General features: G+C 40.2%; 1 protein-coding gene across 3 annotated transcripts in view; it reads right to left on the reverse strand.

The window, feature by feature from the left end:
• Positions 1 to 9,914: 9,914 nt before the first annotated feature.
• Positions 9,915 to 19,063, reverse strand: part of Ptcd2 (pentatricopeptide repeat domain 2) — a 29,069-nt gene continuing 19,920 nt past the window's right edge. For 2 of the 3 annotated variants that reach the window (XM_026393269.2, XM_026393267.2), the window contains exons 9-10: positions 16,570 to 16,683; positions 9,915 to 10,731 (exon numbers count right to left, since the gene is read on the reverse strand). In XM_026393269.2, coding sequence (XP_026249054.2) covers positions 10,504 to 10,731; positions 16,570 to 16,683 — 342 coding nt within the window. In that variant the 3' untranslated portion in view covers positions 9,915 to 10,503. The remainder of the gene's footprint in view (positions 10,732 to 16,569; positions 16,684 to 19,063) is intronic. The other variant, XM_026393270.2, reaches the window with a different exon arrangement.

Raw genomic sequence — 19,063 nt, forward strand, 5'->3', positions numbered from 1 at the left:
GTGCAAAAGTGAAGCAAAGTGGCAGCTCCGAGTGGCCTTACTGCTCTTCTACAGGACATAGCTTCAAGTAACCACTGAAGAAAATGGTTTTGAGGTGTGTTGCTTGCTTATATCAACAGCTTCCCTGCATAGCTGTGTAAAACGTTACTGTAACATGTTCAGATCTTCTCCCTGAGATAATTTTTTTTTTTTCTGGGGGAAGGGAGGGTAGGAAATAGGACTGAAAGCAAACCTCTGGTTTCTCCTGAGTTCCAGTAAAGCAACCTCTACTCTGAGTCAGTGAGTGAAAGAGGAGAACACAGGAAGCCAAACTCCACCGTCACGAAAGAGCCCCAAAAAAAGGGACCTAAGATTTTTTTTCAAAGGGAGAAGCATTAACAAAATGATGGGGAAGACAGAAAATAGAAGAACAGAGAAATAAAAAGAGGAAGTAAAATTTGAGGAGGAAAAAAAAATCACAAGACATTATTTTATTGCTATGTGAACAGAAGGCAAAATTGTACCCAGCCCACTGTAGCCCCGCTGGCTTGCGACATCGAGGGGACTCGTGTCACCTATTGGTCTTAGAAGATTTAAGATGGAGGATATTTGCTTACTTGGGGGGGGTAACAATGTGCTGGTTGTCTTTGACCCCCCCTCTATGTGCATCCAGGAGTTTGCACATAAGAGGATTTCAACAGAGTTAAATAGTAACTTCAAAGTCAGATCTATACATGCCAAGTGAAATGTTTGCAGAAGAAAAAGACTTTTAAAAGCAAACATGGATAGTCCATATGAAGAAAAGGTTTATACATCTGGGCCAGACCCTTGACCTACTGAGTTCAATATTTTTATTCCAAGGGGGAGGCAAAGGCTGTGGAACAGCAGGATTATAGGAGCTCCGAGCGACCATCCACCCCAGTTGGCTTACAGGTTAACTCTCTCCTTGGCCAAGACAGAACCTGCATCAGTGAGCTTCATGTTACTGAATCTCTACTTGCAAAGGGAGCGTTGCATATAATACAGCATGTCTTCCCTGCATAGCAGTATAGAATGTTGCCATAACAAGCCAGCCCTCTACCTCCAACCCTGCATGGCAAAAAGCCTCCTTAACACTTCGTGTCAAGAGAGACCAATCGGCCACTCAACTTCAGACTCCTGGAGGAGTATGACCAGATGGCCAGCCATCAACATAGGGGCCCTGGGTTGGTTTGTTTTCATAAGTGAGAAAAACAAACATGAAAGGAATATCATCTATCATAGGATTTCCCTCAAGCCTTTTACTCAATACCTTTATCTCAGTGGACCCTGTTTAAAGCATTTGACATTTTGATCCTTGATCAATTCTTTTCCACCTTTAGTTATTCTAGGATATTTTAGTTTTAGTCTGTCCTCTCCATTTGTTTACCAGGGAAAATAGACTCTTGATAATTTTGCTCAGAGTCTCCTCCAGGTACTTTGGTAGGTTCCAAGAGTTATTTATTGAATACTCATGAGAAAGTCATCCTGAGCAAGAGCATCTGCCCTTTTCCTCCTCCTTGTCTCTGGTCTCTGTCAGGGATGGCTTTTACTAGAACCCCCATCTTATCATTAGTAATCTATGAAGACTGTATATATATATATATATATATATATATATATATATATATATATATATATATGAAAAATTTGTAGAATAGAAATTTGATCCTTGACCAGTTCTTAGAAATGATTGATGATAAGTACACCAGAATACCAAGTGTTCCTACTTAAATGGGGAATGTTGCAAGAGTTTTTACATTGCTAATGATGACAGGAAAAGATAATCTGGCTGACTACTTCATGATGGATTTGGTAGGGTAGATAGAAAATCCAAATCATTAACACCTTAATTCCTTTTCACTTCTTTCACATACTGTTGTTATTTTAGCAAACAAAGGTGAACGAATTGTAAGTTTTTTTCATCTTCCTAATTTAGAAAAAAAAAATACCTTTTCCAAGTGAGAAAAATCATCACTCTTTTTCTTTCATGATGTTTCCTCAGGAAATATCTAGCGTGTTTCACATGCATGCACAGGCGTGAGCAACACACACATACATTGGTGTGCTTTCTGCAATTGATCAACTTTAGTTTTTCCTCTCTTCTGAATACCCTTTCAACACCAGGTAATTATTAACCTGGGTGAAGATAATATTTTACATCTCCCTGAAAACCTATCCAAAGCTACTTGCCTGTGTAGCCTGCAGCGTGGACCTCGGTTCTGTCTGAATTCCAAAAATGGAAGACATTTTTGAACACTAGTACCTTTAAAAAAATAGTGACTCTGGGCGCCCTCTGCTGTTTATTCTAAGTTTTTCAGATACTTGCTAGTAAAGTAAAGCAGGTCAGCCAGGGAATAGTGCAAACACACACACAAACACAAATACAGATACACACACATGCACACAGAAGCGCCATTGGGGAGGGCGATACAGACATGTATTGCACTAACCACATGAGCTCTCACATTCAACTGCCTGTTTTCCAATACTGTTCTCTTCTACTCCCTAATGCTATCTGCACAGGCAAGCATCTTAACTTCTCCGAGCTTCAGTTTCTTCATCTGTGAAATGGGGTAAAGTACCTCATGGAGTTTTCCTTAAGATTCACTGAGATAATGTATACAAAGCACAGAGCCTGGCAAATACTAAGTCTTATTATATGTTAATTTTTCCCTTCTTTAATAAACCCTAGCATAAATATCCTTGTTCTTGTGATTGACCTACCACTTGAGCAAAGAAATGATTCTGCTAATCTGAATTGGAAATGACATTTCCTGCACTCTCTATCATTTTATAGAGAGATAAACCCATTGACTCCAAAGCCACCTGCTGAGTTGCTTGGTTCTCTCCTGGCTTCCCAACAGCACCATTTGTGTAGAATTGTCTTTGGCCTTATATGCAGCCACCCTGTGTCAGCTGCAACCAGAACATACCTCTCATAGCACCTGACATCAGTCCTGTAATTTCTAGCTAAGAAACTGAAGGTTACCTTAATTCTCTTGAACCTCATGGCTACATAATGGGTGCCCCTGGGCTATGGTGAGATACACAGCAGATTCTGCTTCTTAATTGCAGGAATCATATTGTCGGGCAGTCACAAATGCAGGGTTACATCTTCCTTTGTGATGTCACTTTCAATTCAACAGGACTATCTTGCTGTCTGAGAGGGAGGGAGATTTGGGGGATTATGGGAGAGGGTGACTCTGGGCTCTTCTGGGTGAGCAGCTTGGCCTGATTTAGAGCAGGAAAAAAGGAATCAGGAAAGATGAGGGATTTAGAAAGCATCACTGTAATCCACCTATGCATTTCCAGGCTGTCTGCAGCTCACAGACCAGGACGCACAGTACCCTGCAGGCCATCTCTGAGGCTCCTAGTTCTTCCCTTGTAGAACCTGATTAAATGAGGCTTCCTCTCCTATCCTAAGCCAGCCGGCTTTGGAGGGTGTTGGCTGCAGGGTAGTGATTAAGAGGCCAGCGTGTTTTTCTCTTTCCCTCTAGGGCCTTCTTTCCCCAACCCCATCTTCAATGGCTGTGATAATGCTGTCTCTGAGGCCCCTGGAGCCTACAGCCTTTGGAAGAAGGTCAGCCGGGCAACTGCTTCATCCTCTTTTATTAGCCACTTCAAAAGTTGTACTGGAACCTTTGTGCCCACCCTCAACTTCCCCCAGCCCTCTCCACATCACTTCTTTCTCTGATTAAATGATTCCTTGGAAGTTCCGGGGGAACCCCCCTGAATTCAGAAATACAAGACAGAGGGGCTCTGGTGCAGTCTATGAATGCACTCGCTGGTCCAGGACCCCTGCATGGGCCAAGCTATTTCACTTCTCCAAATCTTGGTTGTCATTATGTGAAACAGGGAGCAACCAGTTTATGAGAAACTGAAGAGCTTAAAGCATATCATAGCAGACTGCACCTGTTAACTAAAATCTACCTTTAATTAATTTGCTTGTTTAAAAAATATGAAGGCCCTATCAATTATTTAGTCTTATGTATGCTTCATAGGCATGTGGGGATCATATAATAGAAGTGTAGAAAACTGTCCTTTAGAAGAGACCAGATATAATTTGGGAGGAAAAGTTCTTTAATAGCACAAGGCAATGGGTTATAGTGTCAAAATGAGTAACACTGACAACTGGGGTCACAAAAGATCAGAAATATTCATCTTATTCGTACACTATGTGCATAAACAGCTACTTATTGTATGTGTCACTGGTTCAAGTAGTACTCTGGACTTGGTGTTTATCCCAATTGTAATCATATAGTCATCTGCCCAGTTACCCCTTTTTTTAAAACTATTTGTTTTGTAGTAGTAGTAGTAGATGGACAGAATGCTTTTATTTTATTTGTTTTTTATTTTTATGTGGTGCTGAGGATCAAACCCAGTGCCTCACACGAGCTAGGCAAGCGCTCTTCCACTGAGCCACAGCCACAGCCAAGTCCTGTAGAATGCAAGCTTTCTATCCCAAGGGCACTTTTTAAATCTCTTTGTTTTGAATTCATGTCAAAGTATGAATATGAATATGAATATGAATATGAATAAAAGGCATTTAAATCAGAATTACACCAATAGCAACCAATTTTTGTTGAGAGGATACTTTTGAGCTAATAATATTCAAGCTTGTTTAATGTCTTCATTCATTTTCTTTAAAATATGGGCAAAGCGTTTCCATTTCCTTTTTTAAAGTATCATTTCATTCTCACTTTTCTCAAGTCATTCACATTGGGATCAAGTTTACAATGATTTGGATCATGACACAGTTTTTATGCATATCAAATTTTACTGATCATAACTTCAGCCGTTGTGATCTTTTCATGGCTAGTTTACCAACCCAGTTTAATCTCCTCAAGTCAAATTTGTAGATAAAAATATTACACAGTAAATTTGAATCGTTGGTTATTTTAGTCAAGCTCTGAGCAGTTATGCCATATGTTCTCTTAGTTTGCATAGATTCCTTTGTTAATATATATTTGAAAGCAATAAATGCATATAGTTTTTATTGTCCTTAATTCATAATGCCCTGGGACTCCTGAATCAAAGAAGGGCCTGGGGTCAGCTTGAGGCAACAGCAGAGTGAGGGTACTTATGAATAGGGACAGATGGCAGAGGCCATGACCCCAGAAGTGGGTTGGGGAATGAAATAATGCAAATTATCATATGCACATACGAATATGTCACAATGAACCCTGCTATTGTGTGTAATTATAGTGCACCGATAAAAGCATAAGAGAATAATCTTTACAAAGATAATTAAAAGTGATTCTTTTTGAAAAAATAAATCAATAGCCTCCTGGGACCAACATGGGCACCAGGGCAGATCCCTTGGGTGCATGGACAGAGCCAGATTTCATACCTATTTCCTCCTCACAAGTGAAACCAAAGAGGAGTAAAAATGGGGTGTGAAGCTCAGTCTCCCCCACACCAGAAACACAAGCGTTTTCTCACATCACCTGTTCTTAAAGTGCATCGCCCAGAGTAGCAACAGCATCACCTGAGAATTTATTAGCAATGCAAATTCTTGGCTCTACCTTGGATGTGCAGAACCAGAGTCTGTGGTTGGGACCCAGCAATTTGTGTTTTAACAAGCTCTCCAGGTGATTCTGACGCATGCTAAAATTGGACCACAGACTGATGCTCAGCTATCATCTTGGATGTAAAAAGTATAGGAAGAACATATCTAAAAATATCAAACACTTACTTCAAAGAAATCAAAGACTAAAGTATCCTTCAAGCAAGATCAAGTCTCCCATGATCCCCATTCTCAGGTTCTCAATATAATCAGAGTTCATAAGAAATTTTAGTTAGCTTGCAAAGATATAGAGAAATCTACAATTTCGTCTGTCTGAAATTGTAGCAGGTAAATCTTTACCTCCCCACTATAATTTCCCAGTCATATTTACTATGAATTGATTAAAAGTTTGTGTTTTTCCCGTGTTTATGTTTTTCTCAACAAAGCTGTCAATAGTCATTGCCCAGGATTGGTCTTTTTTACAACCAAGTCTACTTTGATGTTTGGCTTTGATCACTCTAGTATTAGGAGGACCACTTTTAGAAGACACAAGCAGGTAAGTAGACCCAAAGGTCCTTAGGGTCAAGATGGCAGCTTAAAAATGTTCTGTTTTGGGAAAGGGAGCTGCCTGTCAATTTCCTGTGAATCCTAAGAGCCTTTGTGGATCCTAAGTGCCTTGTCCTTTGTAGATGCTCATTACAGATTTGATGAAATTAATGACAAATACATGTAGATTTAAACAGCATGGAAATGTCTTATGGGAAAGATGACACATGAGTTGGACCTTGAAAATTGGCAGAAAATGATGTTGGAGATTGAAGGCATTTAGCAGGAGGAGAAAAACGTGTATCATGAGAGGAGCCAAAGTTTGGAGTGGTCTAAATGTGGAGTGTTTGGTATTGAGTGTCATAGTCTATTCAGACTATTATTACAAAATGCCACAAAAACTGATTGGCTTATAAACAACAGGAATTTATTTCTCTCAGTTCTGGAGGCTGGAAAGTCCAAGAATAAGGTCTAGCAGACTCTATGTCTAGTAAAGGCCACCTTCTGCTTCTCAGACACCACCCTCTCCACAGGGTGGAAGGGGCAAATAAGCCTCTTCAGGCCCCTTTTATAATGGCATCAATCCCATCTACAAGGGACCCACCCTCATGACCTAGTTATCTCCAGTCTCCATCACCTTAGGGACTGGGATTTCAACATATGAATTGGGGTGGTGGAGGGACAGGGCACAAACATTCAGACCACAGCACTGAATCTGGGGAGAAAACTCTGTCCATGGGGGATCGTGATGAGCACCCACATAATTATATATGATATGTATATATATATAGTTAAATGGGTTAGCAATTTACATAAGTCCTAATCCTTTGATTTATTCACCTACTATGCTAGGCGTGGGGCAAATTGTGGAGGACAGGACAGACATGGCACCTAAGTCCAGGGAAGCACAGAAGATGAGCAGTGACAGACACACGATAAATGCTTTGATAAGTGAAGGACCAGAATACTCGGGTAGTTCACTTGAGAAGGAAGGTGGGCCCATACAGCTTCCCCAGATGAAAAGATGTCTGAGTTGTGAGCTGAAAACAATGAGTAGGAGTGAGCCAGTCACTGAGATGTGGGGGGAAGGGGTACGAAGGAGCAAGGGATGGAGCTGGATGGGCAAATGTGGGTCAGTGTATGCAGGGACTTCTAAGTCACATTAGGTCTGAGCCTTATCCAGAAGGACATGAGGAATCTTAGGAGGTTTTAAGCAGGGGGAAGAACAAACTTTGGATAACCTCACTCAGGCTGCAGAACAGAGGATAGCTGAAAGACAGATGCCTGATAGCAGTGGTCTTAATTAGCGAAGTAGTAATAAGAAAGGAGAAAAGTATAGAGTTGTTGGAAGAAAAAGAAAATCAGTAATAGTCCATAAATTCATTGACATTCCCACTACTGACAGGTGGAGTGTCCACCCCTGCCTTGAATTTGGGTGGACATATGACTTTAGTGGAAGTAATCCCATGACTTCTGATGCCAGGTCATAAAAGGACAACAGCTTCTGCCTGATCCTCTGGGGACACTCATTCCTGGAACCTGGCCACCATGCTCTAAGAAAGCTATGTGTAGGAGTTCTAGCCCCAGCCCCAGGTGAGGTCCCAACATCAACTGCCACAAGTACAGAGTGAGGAATCTTCAAGCTGACTCCAGTCTCGGTCATAATCTGATGATGACTTTACTTACATGAAACCCTGAGCAAGAAGCACCTGGTTGACCCCAGTTAATTCCTAGGATAATGAGAAGAAATAATAAAGTGATTGGTGTTCAAAGCCACAGTTTTGGAGTGCTTCTGACAGTGATACCCAGAACACTATCCCTAATATCACTCCAATTAAGCTCCTGTGTTAGTGCAGGAATGTTCAGGGGTGAGATGATTGGATTATGGGAGCTGTTATTTAATTAGTCTGTCTTAGTTTGAATGGACTGGAGATAACTGTAGGCAGGTGAGTTGTGGCTGCAGGAGGTAGGTCAACCTTGGGCGTGTCCTGGAGAGGTATATCTTCTTGCAGACCTTTCCTCCTCCTTGCTGACATCAGCTGAGCAGCTTTTCTCAGCTGGGCCCTTCCCCGAGATGGGCTGCCTTATCTTGGTCTCAGAGCAATGGAGTTGGCCGTCTATGGACTGAGATGTCTGAAATCATAAGCCTCCTCTAAGCTGTTCTTATTGGATATTTTGGTCACAACTAAAACTAGGAGATATCTTTTTGTTTCTTTCTCGTATCTCTACTGGTTACCATCCTGAGGTTTGGATTCTGGGGCAAGACATCAACAGGAAGTAAAACAGTCTACACAGGTATCCGAGCTGAGGAATAAGATGTTCTGTCCAATCAAATATTCTCATGAACAGAAGTGGATGATTGTGGAAAATTAGTGATTGCAAAGAAACATCGTTTTTGTTTTCAAAGAAATGAACAAATTTTAAAGAATGAAGTACCCATCATAACTTATATTGAACACTTTTTCTTTGATGGTTTACAACCACCTTTTATCTTGAGGTGAACATTATAACATACTTAGCTCTGTACTAAACTTCTGGGAACAGGTGAAATGGTCCAATTTCTGCAGACAGCGAAGCACCAGCTACCCTCTTCAAGGGGAATAGCAGGGATTGGGAAGGCTGCTATTTTTTTGCTCACAAAATAGCTTTTTTCTTCTTTTTGCTAATGAATGGTCATTAGCTAATGACCAGTGCCACACTCACCCAGGGCTTACAGCTGTCTAAAGGTTCTTTGTGAATGTTAGACAAGATCCAAGATAAGTTGGGGGAACAGGAAATATGCCTTGTTGTTCCCTCAGACTTCAAGAAATTCAAATGCTTTTTTTTTTCCTTTTGAACACCACACACACACAGAAGCCATTAAGCATCTATGAAGATAATTAATCCCTTATATGGGGCTGCCTAATGTTTCATAGAGCACAAGTAAAAGAGATTCTTTGGATAGTTCTGAGGAGAAAGAACTAAATTTGTTTATGTAATTCTTCAACTAGGGGCAAGCGTTGTGCATGCTGCCTAAGAAGGTGGTATCAACAGTGGCTATTTGTGGAGCACTTACTGTGTCTGGCACTGTCTGCAGGCTTCATATTCAGCATCTCGGTTCATCCTCAAAAACCCGAGGAGCTTGGTGTTATTCCAGTTTACCAGAGGCAAGCTCCTGGCCACGCAGTAAGTCACAGGAGCCCTTAGCATCCTATCCCTTAAAGGACTCATACAATATGGTATGGTGGGAAGGATTCTAGACTATATAGCTTTTATCTCAGCTACACCACAAACTAGTAATGCCAAATTTGACAAGTCATCAACCTAAAAAATGAAGGAGTTTAATTAGGAGACTCAGAAGATTCCTCCTACTCTAAAATGTCTGATTCAATGGTCAATTCTTGCCTGAGAATAACACTAAAGCAGTGTTTTGGAAGTAGCAGGAAAGAAAGTATGCAGTACTCTTGGAGTCCGCTGCTGGGCCCACCCTCTCTGTGGACCTTCAGAAACAAACGGCACGACTGATGCGGGGCTGCTGTGTATCCTGCACATCAGTGGCCAGTATGTAAAATTCATCCTAAGTATGTAAAAATGCTGACCTGCTCTCACCACACATTTTTTTTTTTTTAAATAGGGGGCAGAGCAAAGGCTTCCAAGGAAAGAAAGAGATCATTAACAAATGAGATGAACTAGAGGACCAAATATTTATGATCCACAAAGAAAACTCATTATCATTTACACTGGCATTGATTTTGAAAAGTACGTGGCTCACCCCTGACCAAAACAGTAACCATTTAAATTTGGCTTATCTGTCCTGAAAACTAAATTCTGGTCTTGTTTGTGCTGCTGACAAAATGAACACAATCACAAGAAGTTTACTTAGGTGTGTTTTTATTTCTCTTATTTTTGAGAAAATATGACTCTACTGAACTTAAATGAAAATTTCAAATTATTATACAACCACATGTAAGCACTATTTGGAGATGCTAAAATGAGCCTCACGTACCTTTTCAGGGTCAAAGAGCTAAAATGATGGCAGGACACTATGAAAATCCATGTTTTCCAATACGGTAGGACAGGGGTTTAGATCTCTTAAATTCAGCAAGGGTATAATTTGCAAGCAACTATTCCCTGAAAAAAATTAGTCCGAATTGACCACATTTAGTGAAGGCCAATTTTTAAGGTGCTTGTCGGGGTCCCCGTTGAGCATGTCCACGTTCTTCCCTCAGCAGCTCGTACAGGGGAAGTCTCCTTTCTGAGGTTGTGGAGCTTTCTCTGACTGATCTGGGTCTTCACAGTGGCACAACATAATAATTTCTCTGATCATCATGTCAGCACTCAATGACTCAGGACTTAGGGAGAAGACTTGGTGTTAGCACAGCGTCAACCAAAGTTAGATGCCTGACATCTCAGAAAAGCCAACCGTTCACTTGAAGCAGGCCCCTTAGACCTGAAGAAGTCTGAAAATGAGGTTACTCAGCCAACAGGGACTGGCTGAGGGGCTGGAAGGTCCGACGGCTGATTGTCCTCTTGTTTAATAGCAATGTATGGGACTTCTTGTCCCTGGGGGTACGGCAGAGCAGAGTATCCAGTGAATAAGTGGTGATCTGGCCATTTATGTGCAATTTCCCATAGATCTCGTCAAATTTGGCGAGAAGGTTGGGTGCATCATCCTTCACTTTTTCCCTCACCTTGACCAACTGGAAGAAAGAACAGATCATTACATCTCTACAAGATTTCTTCCTTGTTCTTTTTATTCTCTAAGAAACAAGAAACAGGCCTGAGTAAAAATGTGAAGTGCACAATTAAAGTGATAAAAACCAGGGTTCTAGGGCACAAAGAGGCATGACTGACTATTAAGAGAGTTCACCAGCTACATGCAAAATTCAGAATTCATACTTGAAAACCACAGTTTCCTATAAAAGAGTGTTCAAATGGCATGTATTAAACAGTGTTACACATCAGGGAAGGACATCAAATATCAATGGAATTAACTTTGTTCAGTGTAATGATTAGAGCGGGATGAAGGGTCACACCACATCAGGCTTTACATACAGTCCATGGTAACTGTTTGAATTTAGCTTAAAGGCACATCAGACGGTCTAAATGGGACACGATCTGATTTAGGTTTACAAAGCTGAATGAATGGGAAGGTGCAGGAACATGAAGATAATAGTGGAGGCCACTACAGCAGTCCAGAGAAGAAAGGATGGTGGTTTAGAATAGAGAAAAGATGAAGAAGTCGATATATATAAAATATATTTTGGAGAGTGAATTTTGGAGGGGAAAATCAAGGTCTGTTTTGGATATGACTGAGACACCTGTGATACACCTATGTGGACTTGGGGAGAGGCAGTTAATATACAGGTCTGGGGTGTGGAGGAGAGGTCTAGGCCAGAGGTATAAACAATAAGTATATAGTATTTAATTTTATAAATAATAGTGAGCTCAAAGTTAGTACGTGAAGCTACTTTCTGAACAAAATCAACATTGTATCTTATCAAGATACAGCTTATGTACATTTCTCAGTGAAATTTAAGTGAGTTCAAGATTCCTAACAAATCCTTTGGTCATCTTCTAAATGAAGCATTTTATTTGCCAGCTGCACGTTTCTCCAGCCAAACCTTCAGACAAGCAGCCTAAGCTTTTCATAATGGTTCTTGAAAAGAATAGCTTGTTTAGTCCTCACGTTCAAGGTGAACTGATTTAATGTGCAGCATATGGCTTCTAAAAGGAGCAAACACGCCAAGCTGGAGGGAACTGTGTGTTAACTGCATACACTACATCGGTTGAATCACCACAGAAATATTAAATGGCATCATGAGTCCCATGCTAAAATTTATGCAGAAAAGAGATTTTATTAATTTCATTTAAAAAAAGAAATCAACAAAAAAAAACAGCTAATGCTTGAGTCTTTTCGTAACAGCACTGCAGAAAATCAACAATTCTTTTTAATACTTCTGGTGCAATAATAGCAACTTAAGTTTAGTCTTATTGCCACATTTTTCCCCCCGATGGTGCTGGGGACTGAACCCAGGGCCTTGTGCATGCCAGGCAAGTACTCTACCAACTGAGCTATATCCCCAGCTCCTTCACACATTTTTAATGGGTATAAATATTAAATACAGCATTTTAAAAATACAATTGACAATATTACACTCCATACACAATCCCTCATACATGTGTTTAGAACTAACTCAAAATCTACTGGACTTGTTATAAATCAATTCATTTCTCATCAAGCAGATCCCTGAGCGGTCTCACAGTAACCAGGGGTAATACACTGAACTAGAGATTAGTTTTCAAAGTAAAAAAGTCTTATATCAGAATTTTTCCATGTAGGGTTTGTTTGGATGCTCCAGTCATGTAAATGGGTGACTGTAGGTCTAAGGAAGGACTAACATCAATGCTGTTGGGAAAACTGATTTGAATCAGTGTTATGCAATCATGTATACATATGTGCTTGTGAATGTATGTATGTACACTTACATACATACACACATGATGGTACACAAAATTTGTTCATATTTCCAGTTCCTCTATTTTTAAAATTTATTCCAGAATGGCTCGGGTGGGCCACAACCTACAGAGCTGGGACCTCAAATACAAAGAAGCTTTAAGTTAACCATATCCAGTTAGTTTCCTGACACTTCCTTTGCCGGCAGGAAGAAGTCTTTGGGCAGAAGTGAGAAATAAGTGGAAAAGGGCTGGGAGGGAGAAAGCAGCCACCTGCCACTATGGTCATCAGCCTGGGCCAGGACTATTCAGGCAGAGGAAGGAGGAAGAAACAGGGAATAGGGCAGACCAACTAACAGACCATGCTGTTAGTCAAAATAACAATGCCAGTATTATTACTGACAATACAACCATTGTCAATAATTTATGATCTCTTTATAGTTCTCCTCTCCCTTACGTTACATGGCATTAGAAATGTACAAATGACTACATTTCAAATGACCAGCAATAATTCCTCTTTGCATACTTAAGCCTACAATATGGCACAAGGGTTTGTTTCATTTTGCTTTCAATTCCTAGGAATTTCTTTTCCTCTTCATTTTTATTTAACTTTGTTTCTGAATTTTGCAAAGCATTTACTTTGTTCCAAAATCAAACATACAAGGCTCTGGTTGTAGCTCAGTGGTAGAGCTAGAGCGCTTTGTGTGAGGCACTGGCTTTGATCCTCAGCACCACATAAAAATAAATAAATAAAATGAAGGTATGGTGTCCATCTACAACTAGTTTTTTAAAAGTCAAATATACAAACAAGGTACATTCAGAAAAGTCACAGTTCTCTCACTTTTTCACAACTGTTTTGATTAAGCTTTGGGTTTTCCATCTGTTGTTTTTCAAAACTCTCAACCTATATAAATATACAGTTATGTGTCACTTAATGATGGGAATATGTTCTGAGAAATAACGTCAGGCAACTTATGTGAACATAAGTGTACTCAGACAAACAAAGATTACCATGTATGTTACTAGGCAATAGAGAGCCCTCCATGCTCCCACCCCTGTATTGGCAGTTAAATCCAGGGCCTCGCACGTGCTGGCCAAGAGCTTTACCACTGAGCTACATCCTCAGCCCTTTTTATTTTGAAACACGGTCTAAGTTGCTGAGGTTGGCCCTGAACTTCCAATTCTCCTGCCTCAGCCTTCCAGGTAGCTAGGATTACAGGTATGTACCACTGCACTTGTCTAAGCAATATAATCTTATGAGAGTGCCATCACATAAGCAGTCAGTCACTGATCAAAATGTCATTATGTACTGCCTGCCTGTATGAACACACACACACACACACACACACACACCCTTCTTAGAGCACACCACACTGATTTGTATCTTGCTTTTTTTTACTTAGTAATATATATCCAAGTGGTCCATATATGTAGTGATCCACAGAATTACATGTTGTAGTTATTCCTCATTTCTTTTAGAGTTGCATAGCAGTGCTTCATATGAATACAACCTAATTTGTTCAATTAGTTCTCTAAGACAGAAACTGTTTTATTTCCAGTCTCTTGTTATTACAAAGAGCAACAAACAGCCTTCTACATACAGCTTCTTACATTTTTGTCAGTTTATGTATTCTAAGAAGTGGGAGGCTTGGGTCGAAGGGTAAATTCGTTTATAATTCTACTACATATTGCTGAGTGTCTCCCCACAAGGACTATACCAATTGCATTCCCTCCACCCTCATGAGATGATGATTCCTGTTTCCTCAGAGCCTTATTGCTATGGTTTGATGTGGTTTATCCCCCAAAAGTTCATTTGTTAAAAGCTTGGTCCCCTGTGTAGCATGGTTAAGAAGTAGTGGACCTTTAAGAGGTGAAGCTTAGTGGGAGGTCACTGTGGTCTCTGCCCTTGGAAGAGATTCAATGGGACCCTGAGTTGGTTCTTGTAAGAGGATTGGTATAAAAGAGTAAGCATGCCCCTCTCCTACTCTGGTTTCTCATCATAGCATGTGACTTCTTCTCCAGTAGGAGTTTCCACCATGATGCCATCTACCATGAGGTAACACAGCCAAGGAGGCCCTTGTCAGAGCCTGTGCCACAGTATTTGAACTTTCAACCTCCAAAATTGTAAACTAAGTAAACCCTTTTTCTTTGTAAGCAAAGAAATAGCAGCCTGAGGTATTTCATTATAGTAATAGAAAATGGACATTCATAGAATAAGATGTCAAACTTTCAGATTTCTACTCATCTAAGGTATAAGTAAAACCACAGGTGTAAGTTTTATTTTGCATTTCCTTTAATATGAGCAAGGTTAAGAATCTTTCCAAATATTTAAAGGTCATTCATAATTCTTTTAAGTGAATTCTGTGCCTATCTCTTACTCATTTTTCTTTAGGGTTGTTGGTCCTTTTCTTACAATGTTTAAAAAGTGTTCTTTATATATTAAGGTTAGTTAGCTCTCTGTATAATTAAAGTTTGAAAGCTTTTCCTTCCAACTTGTTTACCTTTTGACTTTGTTATGGTGTCTCTGTCATACCGAAAAGCAAAACAAAAAAATTTTATGCAGTCAAATTTATCAATCTTTTCTTTTTTGGTACTAAGGACTGAACCCAGGGTGTAGGGACACTTAACCACTGAGCTATATCCCCAGAGTTTGTTTTGTTTTGTTTTGAGACAAGGTTCTTCCTAAGTTGCTGAAGCTGACCTTGAACTCCTCCTGTCTCAGACTCTGGAGTGCTGGGATTACAGGCATGCGCCACATACCCAGCTCAATCATTTCTTTTATTGATTTGGATTTTGACTAAGAAAGAAAATTTTCCACTGTCAGGATATAAAGTAATTCACTAACGGTTATACTTAGTGACTGCATTATTTCATTTTGAAATTTTCATATCTTATCCATTTGTAATTTATCTTGGCTTGCGGTACAAGAACAAATAAATTTTTTTTTAAATATTTTTATTTATTTATGTTTCGATGGACACAACATCTTTGTTTTTTTGTATGTGGTGCTGAGGATCGAACCCAGGCCGCACGCATGCCAGGCGAGCGCGCTACCACTTGAGCCACATCTCCAGCCCCCAAATAAAATTTTTGTATTCCACTGGCTCTCTACTTTTTCTAGTACCACTTCTTAGAAATGTCTATCTATTCTCATTTATCTGAGCACTGGCTTTTGTCTTCATCTAAGTATCCCTGGACTTGCAATGCTATCTCATTAGCTCACCCATTCATGTGCTATTGCCATGGTTTGCATTATAGAAGCTTTAATATGCTTTAGTATCTGCTCAGCCTTGTATTTATTATTGCTCTTTTTCATAGGGTTTTCTTAGCTATTCTTTCTTGGTTGTAAATGCATCTAAACTTAAACTACAGAAAGAAACACAGTGAAATCTTTATTGGGATCATATTATCTCATCACGTTAACTTGGGGAGAACTGACTTTATGAGGCTAAATCTTCCTACCTACATGGTAGGACAAATTTTTAGGATGAAAGATACTATACCCTATTGTTTGCTATTAGGAATGACCCTGGGAAAGGAGATGATGTGATGCTCAAAAGAATAAGACAATTTCTAGGCTGATACCCTGGGGAGGGGGCAGAGAGTACACCATGCAAGGCTGGATTAAAAGATGCGTGCAGTCACCATGGGAATATAGAGAAAGGAGCCAGAGGCTGTCTATGGGGCAGTCATTCTTTTCTGATGATTTCTATTTTCTCCATAAAACAGGAAGCAAGGTCATTAACTGAGCATAAGACAAGAGGAGAAAAGTATTGGAAGCTTTAGGGGAAAGGAAAAAGGTGTAAAATTGTCATCCACGTGTAAAAGAAACAAAGCTCATGAAAACTGTGCACAGAAAAGAGTAACATAAACAAAGATGTTTTCCTACACTATTAGAAGACATATTCTGTCGGAAGAAAACAAATCTTTGTATGCAAACAAAAGCTTTACAACAGGAATGACGGAGCTGCCATGTTTGACATCTCTTTAATGAGATGAGTTAAAGAATCAAGAAATCAGGTGAATATTTTTAAGAGTGCTTTTTCACTTTTAAATGATTTCTGCAGCACTTGCACACTCACCACTTCCTCTGAGAACACACGTTTTTTCACAAATATTGATAAATTTCCTTCTGCAGCATTCGTTAGTATATCTATCAGGGTTTCCAACATATTTGACTGGATATGGATAATAATCTGAATAAAAAAAGAAACAAGCAGGCAAAAACAAGCATGAGCCAGTATTTCAATGGTGAGAAACGCACCTAGCTACATAAGTTTGCATCAATAGGCACATGCCATGTTTTGATGCTAATTCCTAATACATTCAATCACTTGTGCAGGTTCAAAACAGTGCTTATGTTGTAACATGAGAAATTGAGACTGGACATTTAGAAGAGATTTCTGGGTTATAATTTTTGAACAAAAAAACTATCTTTCAGTCGGTGACCCAGTTCATGAAGAGGATGATTCATATTCAGCATCAATTCAAGGTTCCTTACATGGTCCTTGCCTAAAGGATAACCCTCCCACCACATGCACTAGCTGACCTTCCAGTTCAGAGAAAAGGAGCCCATCCTCCTACCCTGGCACTGAGCACACGCTCTGCCTACCATGCTCTGCATTTCTCCTCCTACTGGGCATAGACAGCCTCTGGTATCTTTTTTGGACACCACTGTTGTCCACAACTAGTAGGAAGTGGAGAAGTAAAAACAAAACAAACGATATTACTAGAGTTGATTAACAGCTGTGAGAGACAGGTAAGGACAGAGAGCTGAAGAGTCTAAATCTGCGAAGTGGGCTACATGCACTGGCAGTGGATCATGTTTTTTGACATCTAATCCTATGTTCTGTTCATTACCACTCAGGAGGAGTGGCCAGCTCCAGTCCTGGATGAGAGAGGCACAACCCTCCTCATCTCTGTAGGTCTGGAGAGGAGAAACCTGGGGCCTCACTGTCAGGTGTGTGAGTTAAAACCCTGACTCATATAATCTGCTGTGAGAACTTGGGTAACTGAACTTACCCCTTTGACTCTTCATTTCCCTATCTATACTACGGAGGAATACTGTTTTGATAGGCCTCTATAAAATGAGCTAATGAATGTAAAATGCCTACTGTACCTTAGCTAAAATTAAATTAAAACCTGCCCATCTCACTATCTTTGATTTCTCTCTACTAACCTCATTTCAACTCCAGGAAAAGCTACTGATGATCCACCTATAGCACCTCTCCCACACTCTACTGGATTTCTTTCCTTCCTGATGCTCTGAACTATCGGATGGCTTTGGCTTTAGGGGAAGAGTTTCTTGTTAATTCCAGCAATTCTACTCCTGTCCCATCATAAAATTAGCACATCTGCAGGCCACTCCCCTCAGAATCAGTCACACACTTGGACACCAGAGTTGCCCATAAGTAGGAAGTGGAGAAGAATACAAATTACATATGGTATCTGCTAGAAGACCAGGGTTCCTAGTCCTCTGGTGGCTCAAATGACAGGACCTTTGGGACTCTGGAGCTTTGCCAAACAGCCTCAGCCTCCCAGACCTGCCCTTAGCCTCTGAATTTTCAGGTTGATGCCCCCAAAGCTTCTCTTTGGACAGTGGGGATCTGCTATTCAGGTGGGGTGCTGAGCCCTGCTGGATCTCTACACAGCTGTTATTGTTCCCTGACTTTTCTGATGCTTCCTCTGCCTCACCATGAACGCCTTATAAACTCATTTGTGAGTCTCTTACATCTCTTTCTTGTGGCATATGTCAGTTCAGAGCAGACCCATCACCAGGTGTCTGCAGACTGATTGAGCTGACAGCTTTCACACTCTTCCCCTCCCAGCTTATGCCCTATGCAAAGTACTTTGTGGGCATTTTCCTAGAAGTCTCTTCTCTTCCAAGACCAACTCCTTCTCAGATTCTCTGTTGTCATTGGCTCCATCTTTTCCCTCATGAGAAATCACTTAAGTTAAGTGTAGACTCCAGTATCCTTATCTTCTGGTCTAACTTTATTCTCTGAAATTGACCATAAATGTTGACCTAGTCATTCTCCCGAAGTCAATGGGCAGTGGAGTGGAGGTGACTTTTGACAATAACCACTAAAGTATAGAAATGAAAATCATCATTACTGTTAAGTGTTACTATTTTTTTTCTGAGAAGCTTGGGAATTTTGTCTAATTCCCATTCTGAAATTTTTTCCTTTTTATTTAACTGATCTTATGTGAAACAAATACTACTAGTATTGGCAAATATTAATTGATTAAGTGCCTGGCACTATGCATACTACCTCACACACTTACTTCTTTCAATGCCCAAAATAAAAGAACAAGTATCATTACGGTTTCAGATGAAAGGAAATCAGGATCTATAGAAATGAAGTAACTTATCTAAAATTCAGATGGTAAGAGGTGCTTAGAATTAACAGCTTGTATTTTTTTACACAAAAGCCTCACTAAAAGCAATCTGTTAGCAAAGAACGTCCTTCTACCTCCATCCCTTCAATCACACAGACCTGTCTTCCTTCAGAACACTGCTCGACATGACCTCCTCTCCCAGACCTCAGTTAACCCTGTCTTGTCCTTCATTCCCTC

This window comes from Urocitellus parryii, chromosome 1, assembly GCF_045843805.1.
Source record: "Urocitellus parryii isolate mUroPar1 chromosome 1, mUroPar1.hap1, whole genome shotgun sequence".
In the NCBI taxonomy this organism is placed as follows: domain Eukaryota; kingdom Metazoa; phylum Chordata; class Mammalia; order Rodentia; family Sciuridae; genus Urocitellus; species Urocitellus parryii.